This window comes from Gymnogyps californianus, chromosome 3 (assembly GCF_018139145.2).
Source record: "Gymnogyps californianus isolate 813 chromosome 3, ASM1813914v2, whole genome shotgun sequence".
NCBI lineage: Eukaryota > Metazoa > Chordata > Aves > Accipitriformes > Cathartidae > Gymnogyps > Gymnogyps californianus.
In genome coordinates, this window is record NC_059473.1 from 86,649,103 (window position 1) to 86,670,312 (window position 21,210).

The 21,210-nt window shown below is 36.7% G+C and overlaps 1 protein-coding gene across 1 annotated transcript; it reads right to left on the reverse strand.

Annotated features, from left to right (window-relative positions):
- Positions 1-312: 312 nt before the first annotated feature.
- On the reverse strand, positions 313-21,112 carry CASP8AP2 (caspase 8 associated protein 2). Its single transcript, XM_050893730.1, is given in 10 exon segments — positions 313-1,383; positions 2,747-2,846; positions 4,673-7,634; positions 10,180-10,671; positions 10,674-12,691; positions 15,298-15,413; positions 16,635-16,709; positions 17,910-18,010; positions 19,861-19,941; positions 21,064-21,112. Coding segments are annotated over 10 exon segments (6,051 nt in total). The 3' UTR covers positions 313-1,326.
- Between the last annotated feature and the right edge of the window lie 98 nt (positions 21,113-21,210).

Sequence of the window (21,210 nt, forward strand, 5' to 3'; positions counted from 1 at the left end):
TTGCTGTCAAAACATGCCAAGTTGACAAGCTTTTGAAACTGCTTGTTTTTACAGAAAAGTTTTTCTCCTGGTTAGTAAGTATAAAGTCACATTTTATAAAACTGTAAAGGTCTGTTTCTAAATTAATTTTAAAAAGAAAATCACTTGTCAATTTTTTATTTTTTTTAACAAAACAGAACATTCATTATGTTGAAGACCTAAATTAAATACCTTTCCCAGATTTAATTTGGAGCAGAAAAACATATTAGCTTTTTCCGAAGAAAAAAAAATAAAAATTGAAACAAATTCCAATACGTTTTTCATGGGGGAAAAAAAAAAACCCAACTATTCAAAATTCAATACTAAGTCTTTTTAAATATCATCAGAACTGCAAAATGTTTTTAACTAGAAGACAGTTCTTTGTAAATGAATACTCATTACGGCATTTCACAATTTAAAAGAAACTGAGAAACTGGTCACTGCATTAATGACTGGGTTCACTCTCTCACAGAGGCTGGGACTCATTTTATTTGACTTCAAAAATCGGAAAGTTAGGGGTCTAGACTAGACAATTGGCTTAGATTTTCCCCATTGTCAATGACAACAGATGGGCACCCTCAAAGAGAATTCATTCATCTCTGTTGAACACTGGAGTCATTAAGAAATGGCTTAGATAATGTGCTTAAAGTTGAAGACAAACCCTGCACTCAGTGCCAGATTCTCTCCTTGAAACCCACTATGAGCAACTGACAAAGCAGCAAGAACCACCTATTCCTTACCATCAGAATCCAATTACTAGATAAGCAGCTTTTGGAATCATTGCTATCACTGCCCTGCCTTATTTTAAAAGAAAAAGGCCTAACTTCTCAAAATACATTTCAAGGTAACCAAGATGACGCACCTGTCATTTTCCAGGATTATCTACCAACTGGATTTCAAAGCACTCTTACTTTTTAAAATCATAGTTCGACATCACCATACGCAGCACTTCGGACAAGTTAAGCAAGAGCCACCGTTTTCACTTGACTGCACACCCTTGTCTTTGCTTATAGAACACATTTAACCAACAGGAGATGTCACCCCCTTGAAATTATATTGCTCCATTTGTACGTGCCCATTCCTTCCTAGCCAGTTTGTTTGAAAAGTTCCCTCTGTCTTATTCTGATAAAGCACTTTAGAGGAAACATTGAGAGGGAAGTAAATAATTAACAGTGCATCAGATTTACCAGACTTAGTATTCTGACTTGGATACCTCCCACTAATCCCATCATATGAATGCAGTGGTTGTAGTCCGTCGTTGCTGGTAACAGCTAAACCCTGTAACCATGAAGCAACTTGGTAGTAAGTTTACTTGCACCTGGATTTCTTGAACAGCTTCATTAACTGTTTGAATCTTTCTGAAACCTAATGGAGGACAAAAAAAAGACATATCGTTAAGGCCCCAGATTTCCATACCTACCAAGACAGACTGATCTGACAGCATAAAGTTTTTTTTAAAAGACCATTATTGTGTTTTTTATTTGCTTCCAATAAATTTTAGTGGGAGAATTTTAGGAGCACTATTAACAGGTTAATTGGATGTAGGAAGTCTTCCTATACCTTTGAAATCTGAAATAGCCTCCAGGTTAATCACAGAGAGCTAGAGCCAACTACTGGTTTAACACAGGTTTCCTTACAACAAGGAGGAAAAAAAATGGAGGCCTCAAAGTCAATCAGACTTGAATTTTGCCAGGTATAACTGTGAGTAAGATTCAAATGTAAGGACAAAAGCTTATTTTGTACTCCACAAAAAGCACAGTTTATCGGTTATTTCCTACCCGCTTGTACAACTGTTGCTTCAGGTATTTATGGCTCATCATGGAGTCATCTGCCTACTAGGGATTTTACAAAACTGGTCTGTAGATGAGAGTCAAACACCTTTTTGTTGAGCACAGCTACAGCTTACATAGCGACCTCATTCAACTGTAAGTTAGTATTTCTTATCGCTATATGCATATTGCTATAGCATATCTACCATCCACCAAACAGCTAACTGGGAAGAGTGGCATAAATGCACAGATAACACTGTTTTATCCAACCATCCACCCCAACAGTTTCTAAACCCCACAAAGACTCTGTAACCATAAAACACAACATCCTAAAAGCCAAATCCTGAGCACGCAGGATTTCCTAACTTAGTCAAATGGGTGTTTCTCCCTTTTTAGATTTGCAGGATAGAGATTAAGATAGCTACTCAAGACAAGTACAAAGTTATATGCAAACCTCTGGAAATATTCTATATCAATTTGACATCTGTGTCTTTTGAAGTTTCTTAATTAAAAAGTAAAAGAAAAAAGGGAATATTTTCATGAAAAATGTCCTTTCTGCAAAAGCCTGGTATTTTTCTCCCAGCTCTAATTTTAATCCTTTTCTAATTCACTATATGTGTGCAAAGGCTTTGGGCCTCTCCAAATTGCCTTTCTGTATCTAATTGCTGATTCAACAATGGAAACAATCCTGTTGTCCCTGGCTTATGATTGGACACAGCAGTTTCAAGGTACCAATCAATCAGGTACTGAAGAATCCCTGGACCATAATATCCCTATAATGTATATTTTTAAAAAATAACAACTGGGAGAATCTAAGACTCTTTTTTCAAGAACCCCCCAACAAAAGACACGAGGAAAAAACAACTCCAAATTAGCAGAAGATCTCCAAAGGTTTTTGTTCAACTGCAATCATAAATGTAGCAACATCATCATTATCAAATAAGAATGATAGCACCTACCTGATTTGGGCTTTTGTTCAGCCTAGTGGCTAAGGAAACAAAGGTTTTGCTTGACGGTCCTTTTCTCTGACATTCCAGTAAAATTTCTCGGTCATCATTTCTATAGCAAAAACGCATTTTTAAAATATTAATACATATATATGTGTACATGCACACAAACAAAAAAATACATACAGGCATATATAAAATTCTGGGTATTTCCAAACTATGGAACATGAGCTCAAACAGCAGCAATGAACTTATGGAGGATCCTCCCCTCTACCAGCACAGAGTAACAGAGTCAGTACAACCAAGTGGTAGTGGAGATTATGCTACCCTGGTTAGGAAGGGCAGGATTATTACAATAGAGTTAGCCCAAAACCAAAGTCTTCAAAAAGAGTGTTAAGCTTCTAAAGCAGACATTTAAACTTGAATTGAAAAGAACTCATAAATTCAACAGGGGCCAGTAGTTCTAGGCAGACTTGCCTCAGTTTGCATGGCTAGGCAGTGGCTTTCACCTAAGGCCCACTGATGTTCAAAGATTAAACAGAGGTGTTTGACTTCTGTAAGTGACTTAATATAACATACTCAGAGCACATCTACTGTTCACATGAGAATAAAGGATCTGGAGTCTATTCTTAAGTGTGTCACAGATCTGCTGTTTGTCTCATTAATGACTTTAGGTATATGTAAAATGTATATAGACAGAGTCATTATATAGTAGCTACTATGTATCTTTGGTTGAAACCTGCCATATTCCAATAAATTATATTTAATTTCCTCCATTTCAAAGAAAAATGTAATGACTAGTTATATAAATAAACTTTTTTTTTTTTAGGCATAGCTCAAACATGGACGAAGAGTGTGACACAGAAAACCTAGTCATATTCATAAGAAAAACTGTAATAATCTCTTCCTATCTCATTGGTTTGCATGTTAAAAATCATATTAGCTTTCACAGTCTTTTTTCCATTAAGGATTTGATTTTCTTTCAAAATGCTACCTAGAAACTTACTTTATATCTGAACTATAGTTCAGAAAAGTCTGTCCTGGAAATTTTAGAGGCCCCTTTATAAAGTGCTGATTGTATCAAGTTGTAGCAAGGACAGCAAAACCTGATAACTATAGTTTCTTAAGGATAAGAATATACCACAGTAACTTTGCCCGTATCTTCGACACACATGGTCACCTCATTTGTCACCCACATCCTACTAACTGGAATATATGGGCTGAATGGTTGACTAGTATGTTTCTGCTGATTGAGCAGCGTAGATCCCAAAACAGACAACTGTTTGCTCTCATGCCTTCTCTCAGTGGGGGAAATCTTTGGCTGCTCTCCTTTACCCAGTCACCGATGCTTCCAGGCCTTCTAGGAACATCAAAGACCTCCATCCCCTACCAAGCCTGGCTGGAATTTTTGAACAGGAAAGGAAATGGGGAGGGGAAACAAAAATTACAGACAGTGCAATATAGTAGGTCCTGTGACCTTAGCATATAAGCTTTAAAAACAAAAGCAAAAAGTACTCTTGTTTTGGGAGATCTGGGTAAGTGATGGAATTAGTTATGACATATGGAAGCCACCTTCTTTAAGGCAAATCTGATTTAACCTACCTAAGAAATTACTAAAAATTGTTCTCTTCCAAAGGCTGCTAACAGGATTACGTGAAATCAGTTCATCTCTTAAATTTGTTTTCCCCCGGACAACTGTTATAGAAAAAGGATAAAATAGACTTTGGCACCTTTCAGTGATGTCTTAAGAGAAGACATCAATCTCACAAAGCCATCCTGCATAGACAGAAGGAGGCTCCCACTCCACTATTTACAGAAGGATGTAGTGCTACCAAATAACTTCAGCCATCAGCTAGATATCCTTTTCTTCCCACTTTTCAGTATATCATGTAGTTTAAAAAACCCTAAAACAATCAAACAGATCAAATCAGAAATTACCTGGTCCAGGAAACTACTACTTCCCCCTTCTTTTTAATGATGTTTTTGGCATACAGACTAGGTGATGACGCAGATGAAGCCAAAGGAGAAGAGTCTTTGTTCTGCTGCAACTCATTCTTCTTACTGGAACACTGTTTGGGTCCTGAATTTACCTCTTCAGACTTCACATCACTTGCATCGCTCCCTTCACCTGCTGATTCAGTTTCTTTTCGTTGCCTTTTTGAGTTGGAATTCTCTCTGACAGCCTCCTTTTTCCTTTTTTTACTAGTTTTATCATCTATACTTATCTGGCATCCTACATCAGTATTTGGAGTGGATTTTGTTTCAAGATTACATTCACCTGCTGCAGTCTCATTGGAAAGCTCTTCTGTTAAGTCTATAAATGCATCAGAGCACTCTTCCAGTTCTTCCTTTTTATTATTGATTTCTGAGTTTCCTGTAGAAGTTTCCTGAGTCTTGTTATCTGCAGTGGATTCCACTGCACGACATGAAGTTTCACTAACGATATCATCTGTAAAGTCTATGTATGACTCCATAGTGCATCCAACAGGAAAAGAAGCTTGAGATCTAACACCCATTTCATTTATGTTTTCAGATACATTCAATTTGGGTGCCTGAGATTGCTCAGAGCCTTCATCTGGGCTTCCAGTGTCAAGGATCTCTGTGTTTGAAGATTTTCTACAGGGTCCAAGCAACCCAGTAGTTTCTTCCTTTCCAATACTATTATGTGACTCCTTCAGAGGCTGAGGTGAGGCAGGACTTTGTTCTTGTCCATTGCTGACATGAGGCAACTGATCTGTATTAACCAGATCGGGTTTGACAGCTTCTTGCACAGTGGCTGCTGTGGCACTCTGACTGTCCCTTTCTTTTTCCCCACTTCTCATTTCTTCTTTTTCAATCTTGGTTGAGGATGCCCGCACCTCCTTCACTGAAGCCACCTGATCAGATGCTGGTGAGGTAGATGGCACCGCACGCCTAATCTTTACAATAAAATGATCATTGGATTTCTCCATGATTACTGCTTGCATTGGTAGGCTGGGGCGACACTGAAAACCGGGAGCAACCGGCCGACTTGTCCACGATGAAGAACAACTTGATTTACTGCTTGAGTTATCGGATTCTAAAGCCAAATGAATGTCTTGTTCAGTGGCATCCTCCTCTTCAAGAAGTGCATCTTCGCTGTAATGTGCGCTGAGAACACCCTCGGGAGTTGAGCTAGAATTATTCTCAGGTTTTAGGAAGCTGAGGTGAGCATCTGATTTCAAAGGTGATGGAATAGTTAAGGAAACAGCCAAATCTTCAAGGAGGATAGAAGAAACAAATGATTTATTCTTTTGTAAATTGCATTCATCTTCTTTACATGAAGCTGCATTTGTAGGAACCTCAAACATACAGCTTTCATCTAGTACATCTGGATCAACAGACATCTGAAGCCTAGATGCTAAAGAGGGAGCTCTTACAGGTGAAACAATAGGCCAGTTAATATCCTCTACTGGTCGAGATTCCACACAAGCCTCCTTTGGAGCAACTTCTTGCACCAGTCCAACAGCATTACCTCTGCATTTATGACTGTCTAAAAACTGTTTTTCTGGAGTCCTGAATTCCCATTCATTTCTGTCAATATTGCCACCATTTTTTTCCAAGAGATCAGAACCTTGCAATAAGCTTTTGAAAATTTCACCCATTTGAGCATCACTTACAAGATTAAACGTAAGACTGGATGCTTGTTGTTCTGTGAGAAGCTCATAACCAAGATCAGACTTGTTAGCATCTCTGGATAGCTGGAATCCTTCCTTTTCATATTTTACACCCTTCAATGGAGTGAGAGCGCCTTGCAAATTATTCTCTTTAGAGATGTGCACTTTGGTTTGAGAATTCCTCGTGTTATCAATGGAGTTAAGACATTTTGTAAAGGCAGTTTTTGGTGCATCTGTTTTATTTTTCTCATGGTGACACTTAGGTCGTTGATAATCCACAATTTGCTTCGAAAGGATATATTCTTCAGGCTTTTGAGATCTGGCTTTCAGGGACTTTTTTCTAGATCTTTGCACATCATTTTTATGACTGATCTTGTGTTTTTGCTTTCCTGCTCTTTCAAACTTCCCTTCCTCACTCTCATTTCCCATGTTTCCCACATCACATAGTTTTATTATAATTCTCCTTACCTTTTCAAATAAGTAATCAAGCTGTTCATCTACAAATTTCCATAACTGTTTTTTCATATCTGATACTTGTTGTTCAAAAAGACGGTCCACTATTGCATTCTTTTTAACCTGCTTAAGTTTGGACTCTATAATATCACAGATATTCAATTTTAATGTCTCACCCAATGTAGACATCTTGGAAAAGTTCAAGTATTTTATTAATGATGTAAAATTTATGATACCAGATTCTATAATTCTGTGAAAATGCTGAACTGGGAAGTGTACCTTGAACTTCATATAATTCTTCCTCATCTGTTTTCGTATAGCTCTTAGCATCTGCATGATTTCTTGTACATTTGAAGGTTCAACAATAACATGAACTATTTTTTCAAGACAAGCAATGCTCACAGTTTTGTTTTTCTTCATATCCTTCGAAGATCTGAAAGTCTGATTTTTATGCCTCTCTCTGTTCTTCTTTGTACTTACTTTCACAGAAACAAATTTTCCATTATCTTCACTGCAACGCACAGTTTTGCTCTTTTGATTCTGCGGACCGCTGGTCAAATTCCGTGTCTCAGGAGAAGCTTTTGGTCTTGACTTTTTTGTATTTTCAGAGTCTCTTTCTGGTTGAGATTTTTCTTCATCTTCATCGCTACTTATGATTTCTCCTTCTTCTATTTCATCTGAAGAGATACTCAGCTGGGACTCCACCTCTAAGTGTTCATCAGACATGCTAACTGGCTTTTGATTTTCTTTGTTTACCTCCTTTGACAAATTCTTTGAGGGACAGACGACAACCGTACTTTCAGGAATTAAATCTATAAAAAGAAAATAGTTTGCTCATCACCATAAAGAATGCAATTATAAACACACATTTTCAGAAAAACCTGGAAGATTCTCTTCTGTAAAGTGACCCTTCAGAACTGTTTGTTTGAAACTGCCAACGACAACTCAGGAAGTTTGAGCTATAACAAGTTTGGGTGGTTTGCTTCAGCAGCCGCTAGTTTAAGGGATTCTTCTGAGCTTCAAAGGGCAAGTAAGAGCTCAACATTTCACCAAAAACGTGTGATCTATCTCACAAATACATCCATTGAAAACAGAAAAATCTAGCAGTTTCCATCAGTTTTGAACTTCTTTCCATTTACTTTAACAAGTTTTCTGAACACTGCACAAGGTAAATTTTAACTTTAACATCATTATGGACTAATGTTTACATACAATAGGTGGCTTTTCTTTTAACAGTTTCACAACAAAAACAAAATGAGAAGAACAAATGACCTATTAATGTTTGCATTCAATTATCTTTTCCAGGGCTGACAAAAAGGTTCTTTGAGTCTTTCAATAAACTGACTTACTAAATAAAAGAGTACTAGGCACCGCACACATGATAAAACTCCTATTTCAGTTTTTGATGCATTTAAGATTACCAGCACTGTAACTAAGCACAACAGCACAAAAAGCTTTTTTTCTTAGAAATTCTGGAGAAAGCCTCCAGCTCAGGTTCCTGAATGACAGGAATGAGATATGTGAGAGGAAAGGCTAAAGTTCTGCCAAATGTAGTGTGCCTTACTTTGCCTCACAAATAAGTTTATTAATTGTTTTATATTTTTGAGCTATCATTAAATATGTATTTAATCATTATTTAAAATTCAAAACAAACGCTATTTTGTTAAGAAAAATCAGCAATTACAGTTAGCTACAAAGCAGCATGTTACAAAAGATGAAAAGGCAAGCTCATTTCCATTGTACAAAAATTCCACTGAAGTGCATATGTATTGATTAATGAGATTTGCAGTTAATTTTAGGCTTGCTGGGCACTCTAGTTAATAAAACACTCTTATGTTCAATCACACATAGATTAGACTGCTTAATGACCTCTAACAAACATTTAATCTCACAAAAGATCACATCTAGATTGATCTCCATAAAAAATGAACTTGTGATTAATACTTTAAAGCAACATTTGAAAATGTTTATTTTATACAGATTCTACAGGAGCAAAACCGTATTCTATCACTGCCTCCATTTCAGCTTTACAAGGATCAATACCTTCTCAAACTAATCACTTCAATATTTTGACAAACCAAAGTATAAAATGAAAGTGGTCAAAATATATTATTAATATATGTACCCCTGTCCTGCAGAACAGTAGAAAGGTGAGTGCTGAATTTCAAGGCCAAGAGAAACCATAGCCTCCTGTCAATTTAACAGATGCAGAACATTTGAGACACATATCATTAGTTAGATCACAAAGACAACTAGGCTTCTAACTTCAGAGCTGAAAATCACTGCTTTGGAATTTAGTAGCAAGTTCTGGACAGGATGGATTCCTCTAATAAGTAACTTGAAAACACTACAAAATTAGAAAAATACTTTCATTTGATGTTCATCTATTCTGGTCCCAAAGCTCTCATGTCCCCCCAGATATTTCAAAGAACATAAACTACTGTAGGAATGAAACACAAACTGCTAAAGGAATTCACACTTAAGAGGGTAGCTGTCTCAAGCACAAGAGACAGAATTCCAGAGTAAACCACACAAAGATTTGCAAAAAGACATAAGGATTATGCTCTGAAACATAAGAAAAAGGATTTAAATGCCACTCTACCATTCCTCTTCTAGTAGGAAATCTAAACTTCCAAGAAAACTTTTTATTAGTTGCAGCAGGACGTTACAGGAAGAGTTAAATTCACACAAGTAAAAGATTTAAACTTTGGGTCACCTATTTTCTCTTCCTGTGAGTGCTGTCATTGTATTTTACCTCCCTGACATCTTATTTAGGAGTTAGCTCTTACTTTTGATGATAAATCCTAATGTTCTATTTGTTCCACTTTTTTCCCCACCGACTGACTCACAATTATAAATACATATAAAAATTCACACTGAAATTAATTCAGAGGGAGAGCAGAGCCTTCTCTTAGCCGACATTCCTAGAAATTAAGTCTGAGGTACTCTCTCCAGCTTTCTCACAAATAAAGATTTGAAAGAATATGATCCTAAGTAACTTTTTCCCCTACAATTTCAGAGAAAAACCTAATGATATCTACTCAGAACCACCTGCAATTAAGAAACCTATATGTATTTTTTTTTAGAAGTTAGTACATAACTCTTATTTCAACCACTAATCTGTCAGTAGTGACAAACTCCAATTTTTATAGCACTAACGCTCAATTGGCTACAATCTTGGCTGCACTGTTAAATGGTTCTACTACAAACAAAAAGGACCATTGAGACTTACACACCTTAAGAAGAAACAATTTATATTTTTGAGAAAGCAGTTAAAAGAAGTCACTTCTGCTTTCCATGAATGGATCTTCTAAGCCTTTATATAGAAAAGAAATTAGAATATACATATACAAATACCTTTGTTATAACTCTTCACAAGACCTTTGCAGGGACTTTCCATCTTAAGTGCTTTAGCCAAAGGGCGCATTGGACTGTTCAATGGGCTGATTGCCTTCGGAATATACCTCAAGTGATTGAGATCAATGCTCAGTATTGAGCTGTCATCATCAACAGGAACTGGGTTAGTTTCTCTCTCTTTAGTTGTAGGACACATCTCACCACTAAGAGAGGATGCTGCAGTACTGATTTCAGTTAGGTCTGGCTCCAGATCACAAGCATTCCGGTCAACTAATGGTTCATCCTTATCAGTTAACATAGTTCTGTCAAGTGACCGAGACATACTTATATTAATTTCACAGACACCCTTTTCCTCAACAGGACACTCAACATTTTCTGCAGCCAAGTGATCATCATTCTTCACTACTTCCGTTAAACAGTTTGGTTTTGTTTCGCTAATATCATCTGCAACATCACAGGACTCCAGGTCACCAAAACTTTTGGCTTCTGATCAAGGTGTTGAGAGCCACATTGGTCTGCTGAACTTTCTATGTCAGCAGCTAGCCATATTTTCTCTTCCTCTTTCTTCTCTGCTGCTGACTCTGGAAGGGCTCCTATACTTTCACTGGCAGGTTCAGATTGTGCCACTTCTGCTGCTGGCACATTATCATCCTGCATCACACCCACCGTCACAGGCAAGTTTTCACACTTTGCCATACTCCCTGCCACCTCCAGGGGCAAAGATTCAGGGTGATTCAGATCCGTCACTGCCACTGCTGTTGCTGAGGCTTCCAATTCAACCAGATCACAAGCCTCTGCTGCTTCTGACAACGTTTCAGCCTGCATCTCACCAGGAACCAGTACCTCTGCTGCTCCTGACAAGGCTTGGGGCTGTACCTGACCCACTTCTGCTTCTGGTAAGGTTTCTGAGCTCAGTTCATCAGTTGCCACCGCTGGCAATGCTTCAGACTGTGCTGGATCTGCTGCTGCTACTTTCAAGGCTTTATTTTCAGAACGGACAAAAACAGGCAGTGCTGGTTCCATGTTGCTTTGAGCTGCACCGTCCAGAACTTGTAGTGTTGAATTAGTTTGCTCTGTGGGACCACAGTTAACAGGGTGGGCAGAATCTAACAGTTCTGCCTGCAGCGTGAGCTCCGTACTTCCCTCATCAGTGGCCTTTTGGGAAGGTGTTTTAAGTCCATCCGTTGGAGAGACACATTGTTTCTTAGCAGGAGAAAGAGTTAAATTTAGCTTTTCCATAAAGCTAAGTTTTAAGTCTTTGCTCTTTGTCCCAGTGTGATCATCTTTAATTTTGGGAACTTTATGGTCTTTTAAGCTATCTGCTACTCCAGATGTTTCTTCTAGCTTATAGGACTTGTTTCTCTCACTTTTTGTAACATCTGTACCTTTCTTGGATTCTTTTGCAGATTGGTGAGATATCTCTTTTGCAACTTTTCTTTCATTTCTGAAATGTCTATTTTCATCCTGATTCTCTCTTTCTCTTTTCCTTTTTTCCTCAGTTCTGTGTCTTTCTGATTTGGAATGTGCTGTTTCCCATTCATACCTACTACTATTTTCCTTCAAGCGTGCATATTTATGCTCTCTGCTGTTGGAATTAGAAGGTGAAGTCCTTCCTTCTCGAGAAGTATGATCATTTGTTCCCCTGTCTCTCTTGCAGTCGATGTCTTTTCCTTTTCTAGACTCTTCCACACGACATTTACGTGATTCATGAAGACTCTTTGAATGTTCATTCTTTGAGTGTGGACTACTCCCTCTACCAGACCTCCTTGGTTGCTCCTGTAGCTTTTCATTTGGTTTATTTTTTTGGCCAGCATTTTTTTCATCCTTATCATGTGTTTTAATGTCTTTTTTTAATACATTTTGTGATCTCTCATCAATATACAATTCACCTCTTGTCTGAAATCTGTCTTTACCAGTAGTTTGTTTCTCCCAGGAAGAAACACCCCTTTCTACTCTTCTTTCTACACTTGGACTGCATTTGAGTTTTACGCTCTGACTTTTTTGTTGCAACTCATTTTTACTAGCCTTCTCTGAAAGGCTTTTCAGCTTTTGCTGAGGATCTGAATTCCCATCTTCACTATCACCATTGTTTCCGGTGCTCTGATGTGCTTCTCTTTTGTATTTGTTGACATTTCCCCTACTGTACTGTTCATTATTTCTGATTTCTTTTCTTTCCTTTCTGTTATCCTTGTTGGAACTATGGTCATAGTTTGGCAGACATGTATGAGTACCATCATTGCAGAGCTCTTCAGGAGGGTATCTCAGTAAATACGGAGTGTTTCTTTTTTCAGAGCTAGACTTCCCATTGTCCGTATTATGAGATGAGTAACTGTGGTATGTATCTTTTGAACAGTCATTTTTCATTCTATGCTCCATCTTTATACTGTCACCTAAATCAGAAGGTCTGAATTTGGAATCTTTTGTTTTACACATCTCAGAGCACCTTCCATTAGTTGATCCTGGAAGGTATGTTCTGGTGAAACTACTTCGATGATTGGGAAATTCTGATAGCCTGTTTATAAAAAGAAAAAAAATTACGTTATTTTTAAATTTATTTAAACATAACTAAAGCTGAACTGCAATGAAACCATGTATCTCTAAAAATTTTTCATGCTTTCTTTCAGCTTCAAGTTGAAAAAAACATGGGATAAAAATAGAAGTTTAATAATTTCCATTAGCACACAGCAAAAGAATATAATTTGTATACATATTTTCCAAATGAAATTCATCTAAAGAAAAAGCAAGATCTGTGGAAAATACTGTATTGGGTCTAATTAACAATTTCAGTAATTCAAATCAGTATTTCATTGTCCAGCAATAAAAAGAGCCTTCCCCCAGGAAAAAAAGTTGTTCTTTACAGCATTAGTGATTTAAAAATATAACAATAAAAAAAAAGAGCAATTCATTAGTTTACTATTTGGTAAACTGGCAACCAAAAGAATAGGTATAATGTGACTCTGCTTACACTACCCAATAAGCAAATAAGCTACTACATTTGGAACTTGCTGCAAGCTACAGAAAACAAGCAGTACATTACAATAACCAAGCCTCATCAAGGCCACATGCTACTGCTGCGAGGTCATAATAACAAAAAGAAAAAAATTAAATTAGAAGGGCACAAGTAGCCTGTATGGCCTGAACTCTTACTCATTACTGATAGAACTCATCAAAGTTACCTAACCAGAAAAAAATAAACCAACCAAAAAACAAAAAAAGAAACAGACAGACACTTTTCTGCCATATTCAACATTTCATTAAAATGACATGATTAAAGACAATGGCAACCTTCTTAAATACTCTCCACTACCTAAAAAGAATGATTGTGTCTAATCCATGCAGAAGGAAACATAAGTAAAAGTCACACCAACAAACGGTGGCAGTAAACCACCAAATGTATGGCTCCTTTTTAGACAGTCAAGGATGAAGTGGCTGCTACACAGAGACATTTGGGTTTGGCCTGAAATTCTATCTTGATTCAGCATCCAGTTGTAAGGAATCTGTTCAAGTGTAAAATAATTCCATATTTATCTCCAAAAAAAAATGGGCTTTATAAAATTGAACACTTCCTATGGGCCAATACAGTAAATTTAAACATATAATGATCAGCTTATACAACTGGCTCTACTCCAAAAATGTGACATTGTGATGTGACCTGAATGTTGAACTAAAACAATGCTGCAGCTGTTGTAATCCAAAACCCTCTCCTATGTTTCTGTTTAATTTTGAACTATACTGACAAGTTTTTGTCGTGCTTTAGGCTGGCTATTAAATCTGCATACATGTGTGATGAATGTAATTGTAGCCAAGTGGGGTTTGGGGTTTTTTTTTTTAGGGGTTTGTTTTTGGGGTTTTTTTGGGTTTGTTTTTTTTTTTTTGAGATAAGCACTAACAATTCCCCTCAAAGATAGTATCTTTGAAGTAGTCTTTACAGATAGGTAGATGGCTTAAGATGAGCTAATTTATTATAGACCATACAGCAGACAAGGCATGCTTCTAAGACATCAAAGTGCCACTTTCCCCACAATTTTCCATGATGGATGCCTCCAAAATACCTAGATAAAATACCTTGTTCATAAATTTTCATCACCATCAGAAGGTATTGCAATAGAGTTTGTAAACTCTTTAATGAGGTCGAGTATTCAAAACAAGAAAATATTTTTCAAACAATTTAATTTAAAACCCAGAATACTACACTCAAAGGTGTGAAAATGACAGCTATCGTGTCAAAGCCAATCAACTAAAAGAATTACACGTTAAAACCTCTTGACCTCCATCAGATCATATCTGGTAATTTTCTGTATTTAGGGGGGGAAAAAAAAAAAAAATTGCAGTTAATATGCATATAGCCTCTAGGACAGTAACATCAAATGAACCTTCTTTATGACACCTTTTGGTGCAAGAAAATATCAAATGACCAAACTGAAACAGAAACAAACCAATGATGTTGCTGATGTCACACAAGTGACAAGCAGGTGATCTTGTGATAAGCTAGGGGTCCTGGAATCTTGGACCCCTGCTCTGGTTTCAAGCGGTTCAGAAACCTTACACGCAGCTACTTTGCCATCCATACTTTAATATTTTCAACCCCTTGCAGTAAGATTAGTAGTACACAGAAATTACCGAGAATTCTCTACCTGCTATCGCCGACCACTGGAGTGAGGGCTTTCATATCTTGCCATGAAAACATTACATAGTTTCTTTATTTATTTTCATATGTTGTCTGAAAAGTTCCATGGAATTCATGTCTGAGACCATAGAACAGACTAGTTCTGAAGCTGAACTGTGTAAGATAATATCTGCTTTGAAACATGCAAGATGGTTAGATAACCCATCAGGAATGGGTGACTAAACAAAACTAACAAAAGAAGAATTCAGGCAAATGGTCACCCTTCAGATTCCTCCTTGTTTTCTTAATTAGAAACCAAAGACCTCACCAAGTAAAGAAGATACTTACCTATTTCCTCTGATTGTACCAGTACTAAACCACACAAACAATTATTTACTAATAAATGATTTTCTTCATTAGTTTTACTTAAAATACACACACAAGTTTCTTACAAGGATATAAACATGATCAGACAAAAAGCATGTTTTCAGTTCCACTGAACTGAACTGTACCTTTGATGGAGATTACTGATTTCTTCATCCTTACGGTTTATTTCTACTCTTGCTGTTTTGATAAGTGCTGAAATATTCTTTTTGAGAGCTTGGTTTTCATTCTGTAGGATGACATTCTATTTTAAATATATACAAAAAAGAGAGGGGGCGGGGGGGGAGAGACAGGGAAAGCGAGAATTAGTTTGGGTATCCAAACACGTAATGAAAAACAGTGCAAGACAACCATTACAAAAAGTCCCATCATATGCAAACTGGCAGCAGAACATACAGAAACTGTTTTGGAGATGTTAGAATTAAGTCAGAATTATTGAGATCCAAAGGAGCTCTTTTTCTTTAAACATCACTCACGTTTACACTCCTGTTTGTGTTCCTGGTAATTATTTAAGATGTTTTAAGCACACATTTTATTAAAACTGAAATATGCCATAAACCAAGTAACCATAGAGCTAAAAAATTATAGTCTGCCCTTTTGCTTCATTCTTTTACTCAATGTATTGCTTTCCTGGTCACTGTGTCAAATAACAGATGTAGCTTTTAAGCACTTTCAAAGAAAGAGGGTAATTGTATTTCTTTCAAGGTATCAAACCCAACTTTGGGTGTTCTATCATTCTAACATTTCTACATATGATGTTCTAGAACCCTATCTGTCAATCCTAGAGATAGCCCCTTCTCTTAATAATTGTCCTCAGCAAAGCCTGCTCAGAAAGGCAGACAAGTTTTGCAGAAAACAATACAGAAGTGTCACAGGGCAGAAGCTGCTTACCATTGCAAAGCATAGAACCTTTGGGACTTATCTGAAATACACAGTAGAGCACGTTGCAGAATTGCCCAAGATAATCTAACTATACAGAATGGCACAGCATGGGGATACTAGCTCAAGTTGAAGAGCAGTTCAGCTTTATCAAAATGGCACTATGCTCAAAGCAATGCAGACATCCTCTTCCAGTTTTAATGACAGCTCAGGTACCTTTGCAACCCTTTCCCTAGTGCATTAAAGACCTATTTTTTAAAAAACAACAGAACTGGACACCTTTCTGATAACTATTCATTTGACATGCTTATTTTCTAATTAAGGAGACAGAAGATAGCTTTTAAGCAACTAAAGTCTTACTGCATGCAACATCATGAAACAAGTGAATTTACCTACTGATTTTGTCAGTAGGCTATCCTAGCAACTATCCTAGCCAGAACAAGCTCCTAGCACCTACAGAGGTGCTTTACAAACCATCCATGTGATGGATCAATTCTGGAAAGCATATGAAATGAACTCTCTCTCAAAGCAATATTCAGTTTGCTTTACATAAACATTGACAATGTTGCCCTTTGAACTACAGTACCTGTGCCTGTATTTCCTTAAACTTCTTCATCAACTCTTTAATTTGCTGTTGACATTTTCCATATTCTGCCTGCAACTGTCAAAAAGAGAAGAATTCACAGCACAGAAGTAGACTTAATTACACAGAAAAGTTACTGCTCTAGATTTATAGTTAGTTAACACAGTAACGTATATCACAAAGCTCTGTTTTTTTTCCAAAAGTAACATATTAAAGCCATACTAAAACAAAAAGCTTCAATATGCTCCAACAGGTACACAAGTCTCTAAAACATCACAAACACTCAGATAAGAGGAAATCTATGTGTGCTTGCCCAACAGTAATAGGCTAGAGAGTAACAAGAAGCCATATTATTGTGAAATTAAAGACACGATTATCGAGGAGCAGGAGTTCTCAGAGCCCTACAGATGGGGACTTGTTTGTCAGATTTTATATAATACAAAACAGATAAGGAAAAACACAGCAAAAAGTTACTACAAACAAACCTGGACTGCAAAAATAGACTGCAAAGGACATGCTCCTGTTGAGATCACAAAATTAAATAAAATACATTTGGCATGAGCCCTTCTTTAAAAGTAGATGGCAACAAAACTTTCATAGAAGAATGGACAACTTCCTATTTTCATACTTAACAGTCAACTACTTTCAAACTTTCAAAGTGATATTTTCATCACTTAGTAGACTCCTGGAGGTTTTTCTCCTGCTTCTTCTATAGTGCATAATATTTGTGGACATCTGTCCCTTTTACTCCAAAGCTCAAGTTAGTTAAGACTTGTCTTATGGACCAGGATAGGTGATGCTACATGAGTTAACTGCTTCTAGCAAATCAGCAGAACACTTATCTACTGCATGGTTGTCTTCAGTCTCAAGGACAAAATTTAATGACACATAAGATTAATCCATGACATATCTGCTTTAGTCTGGTAAATTTTTGGGGGAGAAATGTCAAGACTAGCTTTGTATCAGATGTCTGAACAGATATTTAACTAGAAGGAGATTACAATACATTTTCCCATAATGTACCTGATACATGAACTGCATGCAAAGGACGTTAAATGAGAACAGACCATGTCACAGAGTGAGAGATTCACTTATTCTGATAAACTTGTTGACGTAATAGTTTATTAGCACACTCTTGTTTTTACCTATTTAAAAACAGTTTCCCTATTTTTCCAATAAAGCGAGCATACTGACAACATTTTTTGCACTTTACACAAGAAAATTTGGAACAAAAAACCTCCAAAACGCCAGAACTATTTTTGTCACATTAATACACACCTCGTTGTAGGATGCTTCCTTTGCAGTCCCTTCTTCAATTAATATCTCATCAAACAAATTTAAGCTGTTTCCAGCTGGTGTAGAATTTGGAGCAGAATTGTCTGTAGAAAGAAAATCAATTACATAAAGAAAAAGGTATTTTTCTAGCCAGGTTGCATTATTTCACTGAGGAAAACACATGATCTTATCTGGAGAAATTCCCATCCTGAATTTCAACATTTATGTTAGTTTTATTGGAAATACTTGATCCAATTTATATCGACATAAAAGGTAATGATGAAAATTAAAGTTCAACTGAAAACATTGTGTTAGAAAAATTAAGAGATATACAAGACACCTAATAACAAAGATGGGTGCATTTTATGACTGTCTAATAAGTTGTTTTAAATCAAAGGAGAGCTAACTCACAGTAAATCTACCTAATTTACAAAGCAAGAAGGGCTACACCTTAGCAGTGATCTGAGGTTCCACAATTCCAGAGCCAATGGATAGCAGAAGGCTGGAATAAATATGTGCATCCTACTATTAATTCAGCTTTTGTCCAGACTTCACCTTGGAAACATTTGCAGTTGAAAAAATTTATTGAGAAAAAGAATACTCAGATGCCAATGACCTACACATTCACAAACACGGATCAGTTGATCAGAATGAAATGGAGTTACTGTAGAGTTGGTATGGGGTTGAAAACCATGCTTCTTGTGTTGAATAAATGTTCTTTGCTGCTTTATGCTCCCTCACAAACATAAATTTCCTAGCTTTAGTTCCAAAGAAATGAAAGAACACAAAACAAAAACCAACCCAACACCCAAACACCCCAATTATTTAGATAACAGTGCTTTTTTCTCAAATCAACCTGTGTGCTCTGTTCACCAAATACACATTACTGACAGGACCTGACTTATGACACCTCTGAAATACAGATTCATTTGCAGACAAATAAAGGAAGTTAGCTATTAAAGCTGCGCTTCAGTCCTTCGAACAATACCATAATGCAAAGAGTATTATTAACACAATGCAAGACGACATGCAAATAACATCTTATCTGTATAGAGCAAAAATCTCACCAATCCTCTTCAAATTTAAAAAACCCAAAAGATCCCTCAGACCTAGACTATATAAAATGTTTGCATTGCGTTTTATTCCACCTCGCGTGTTTTAAATTTACTAAACAATGCATCTCAGTATGTGAAACATAGACCTAGAATACTCTCATATGCTGTAACAAATACAAAAGGGAAAGCAAGAAAAAGATGTATAGATGCTTTATGTCTGTAGGACATACTATAGCCCTTCCATAAAAATCCAATGGCCTTACAGTAGTAAGGTCAGCAGAGAAACACTTGTTTAAATATTAGAACAGCATTTCATTAAATGGTACACTAAGACTCCTAAAAAAGAACACATGCTGGGTCCGTTTCTTTCTTACCTTCAAAGAAGTTAAAAGAGGAGATTAATTTACGTTAGCATGTGAAATTGTCGAGAAAGTAATAAAAGGTTAAAAGGATCTACTGAATGTACTGTACCACACAGAAAGTATGATTTGGAGCTCTCACTGGGGATTTAGTGATCAGTGACTGTTGGTTCTGGTCCTGAAGCTATTTAAAAACCACAAAATAAAGGTGCTTTTTCCAAGGTAAAATGTCCTATATCAAGGCACAGATAGAATAGCTAAGGTTTCTCTGCACCCCTCTATATGCCCAAGTCTCTTAAAATAGCCACTATCACATGAAAACTATCTTCTGATCATTCAGCTACTAGATTTAAGAATTCTCTGCTATATTTATACAGTGTAACATATATGTCTTGAACTTAAACAAGTAGCTCACTGAAGCATATGTTACACCAGCTAAATGTAAACTTAAAGGTAACTGTTGTTTTACTTGAAACCAGCCTAAGAAGCACAAAGACTCTATAATGCTCCAAGCCAAGCAGCAAGATACAATCAGCCTACCAGGAGCTGTCAAACCGTTGTCCAAGCCATCGTAAATATCCACTGAGCTCTCATCACCTTCCTTGAAGGGGGAAGCTTCAGCTAAAGAAAAAAAAAGCCAAAGTAAACATTTAGTAAACTCCAGCCTCTAACTTTCCCATAAAGTGAGTGTAGCTGTGATCCTAGTCCACCAGAGAGTAGTAAACGTGGTAGCACAGACTACTAAAAGACAGGGGAATTTTACCCAGCAAGCTACTACTACTATGGAGAAAGGATCTTTAGTCACCAGGGAGCAACGACAGTCTTGTAAGATCAATTCCTAAATACTACAAGAACTGTGCATGAAGCAAACTATATGGCTTTAAGTACAAATACATTTTAAAATTATAAACTAAGTCAACTTGATCTGAATTTGAAACTGTTTTCCAGAATACACTGAATACAAAAGTTATACAACTCAGAAACAAAAATAGAATTAGTGTGATAAAACCACTACTGTTAAAAGAAACATTTCTTGCTAAACAGAAAGTATTGTAACAGTCTGTAGCATAATTCAAAGAATTTGCTTTAGTATCGCCATCTATTCACACGCTAACTGATTCTGTAAAAGTATTTTAATCTAAATCTCCTCAGTCTCTCTTCATGTCTTTTCCCAATGCCTCTTATCACTCTTGTCTCCTCTATGTGAATCTCTCCAGTTCTGCAACAAATATTATTACTATAAAGAAAAATATCAATATCCACAGTCCTTCTGAGGCTGTGAATCTCACAAATATGCGTCAGATCAATCAACTGCGGAGCTGGAAATAATGTTAAGAGTACCTTGATCATTAGTACTATACCAGATGATAGTGCATTTGCTCTTACAAAGAGCAACAAAGGAATAATCCTCCTAACTGTCCAAACACATGCTTCATTAAGATACAGCAAAGGTTAAATTACACACCATAAAACACAGGGGAGAGACCAGTTCCAGGCATCCCCTCAAAACATACTAGAAATCCAAAGTACAGAGTTACAGTTTAAAATCCAAACTTACTAATGGCATATGGCTTGCAATGATAGTGTGCCACAGCTATTTAATTACAGTTGAAGCTCATCCGTATTTGTCCCAACTTGAATTGTTTCCATTTTGTTTTCTAAGTTATTTGTGGACCTATTTATTTTCATAAGACTGCTTGTGTTATTTCACTGCAAAACAGAAAGTAATCTAACACATCTTACCACCATAGCGGACATCAAACAGTCCCAGTCCATCCTCATCTGTTGCCATGATACAAACTCCCTATGGCTTCCCCATCTATGAGTAAAATATCAGAGGAAAGACAACAGATTAATCGACAATTTCAGAACAACATCGTAAAACAGAAG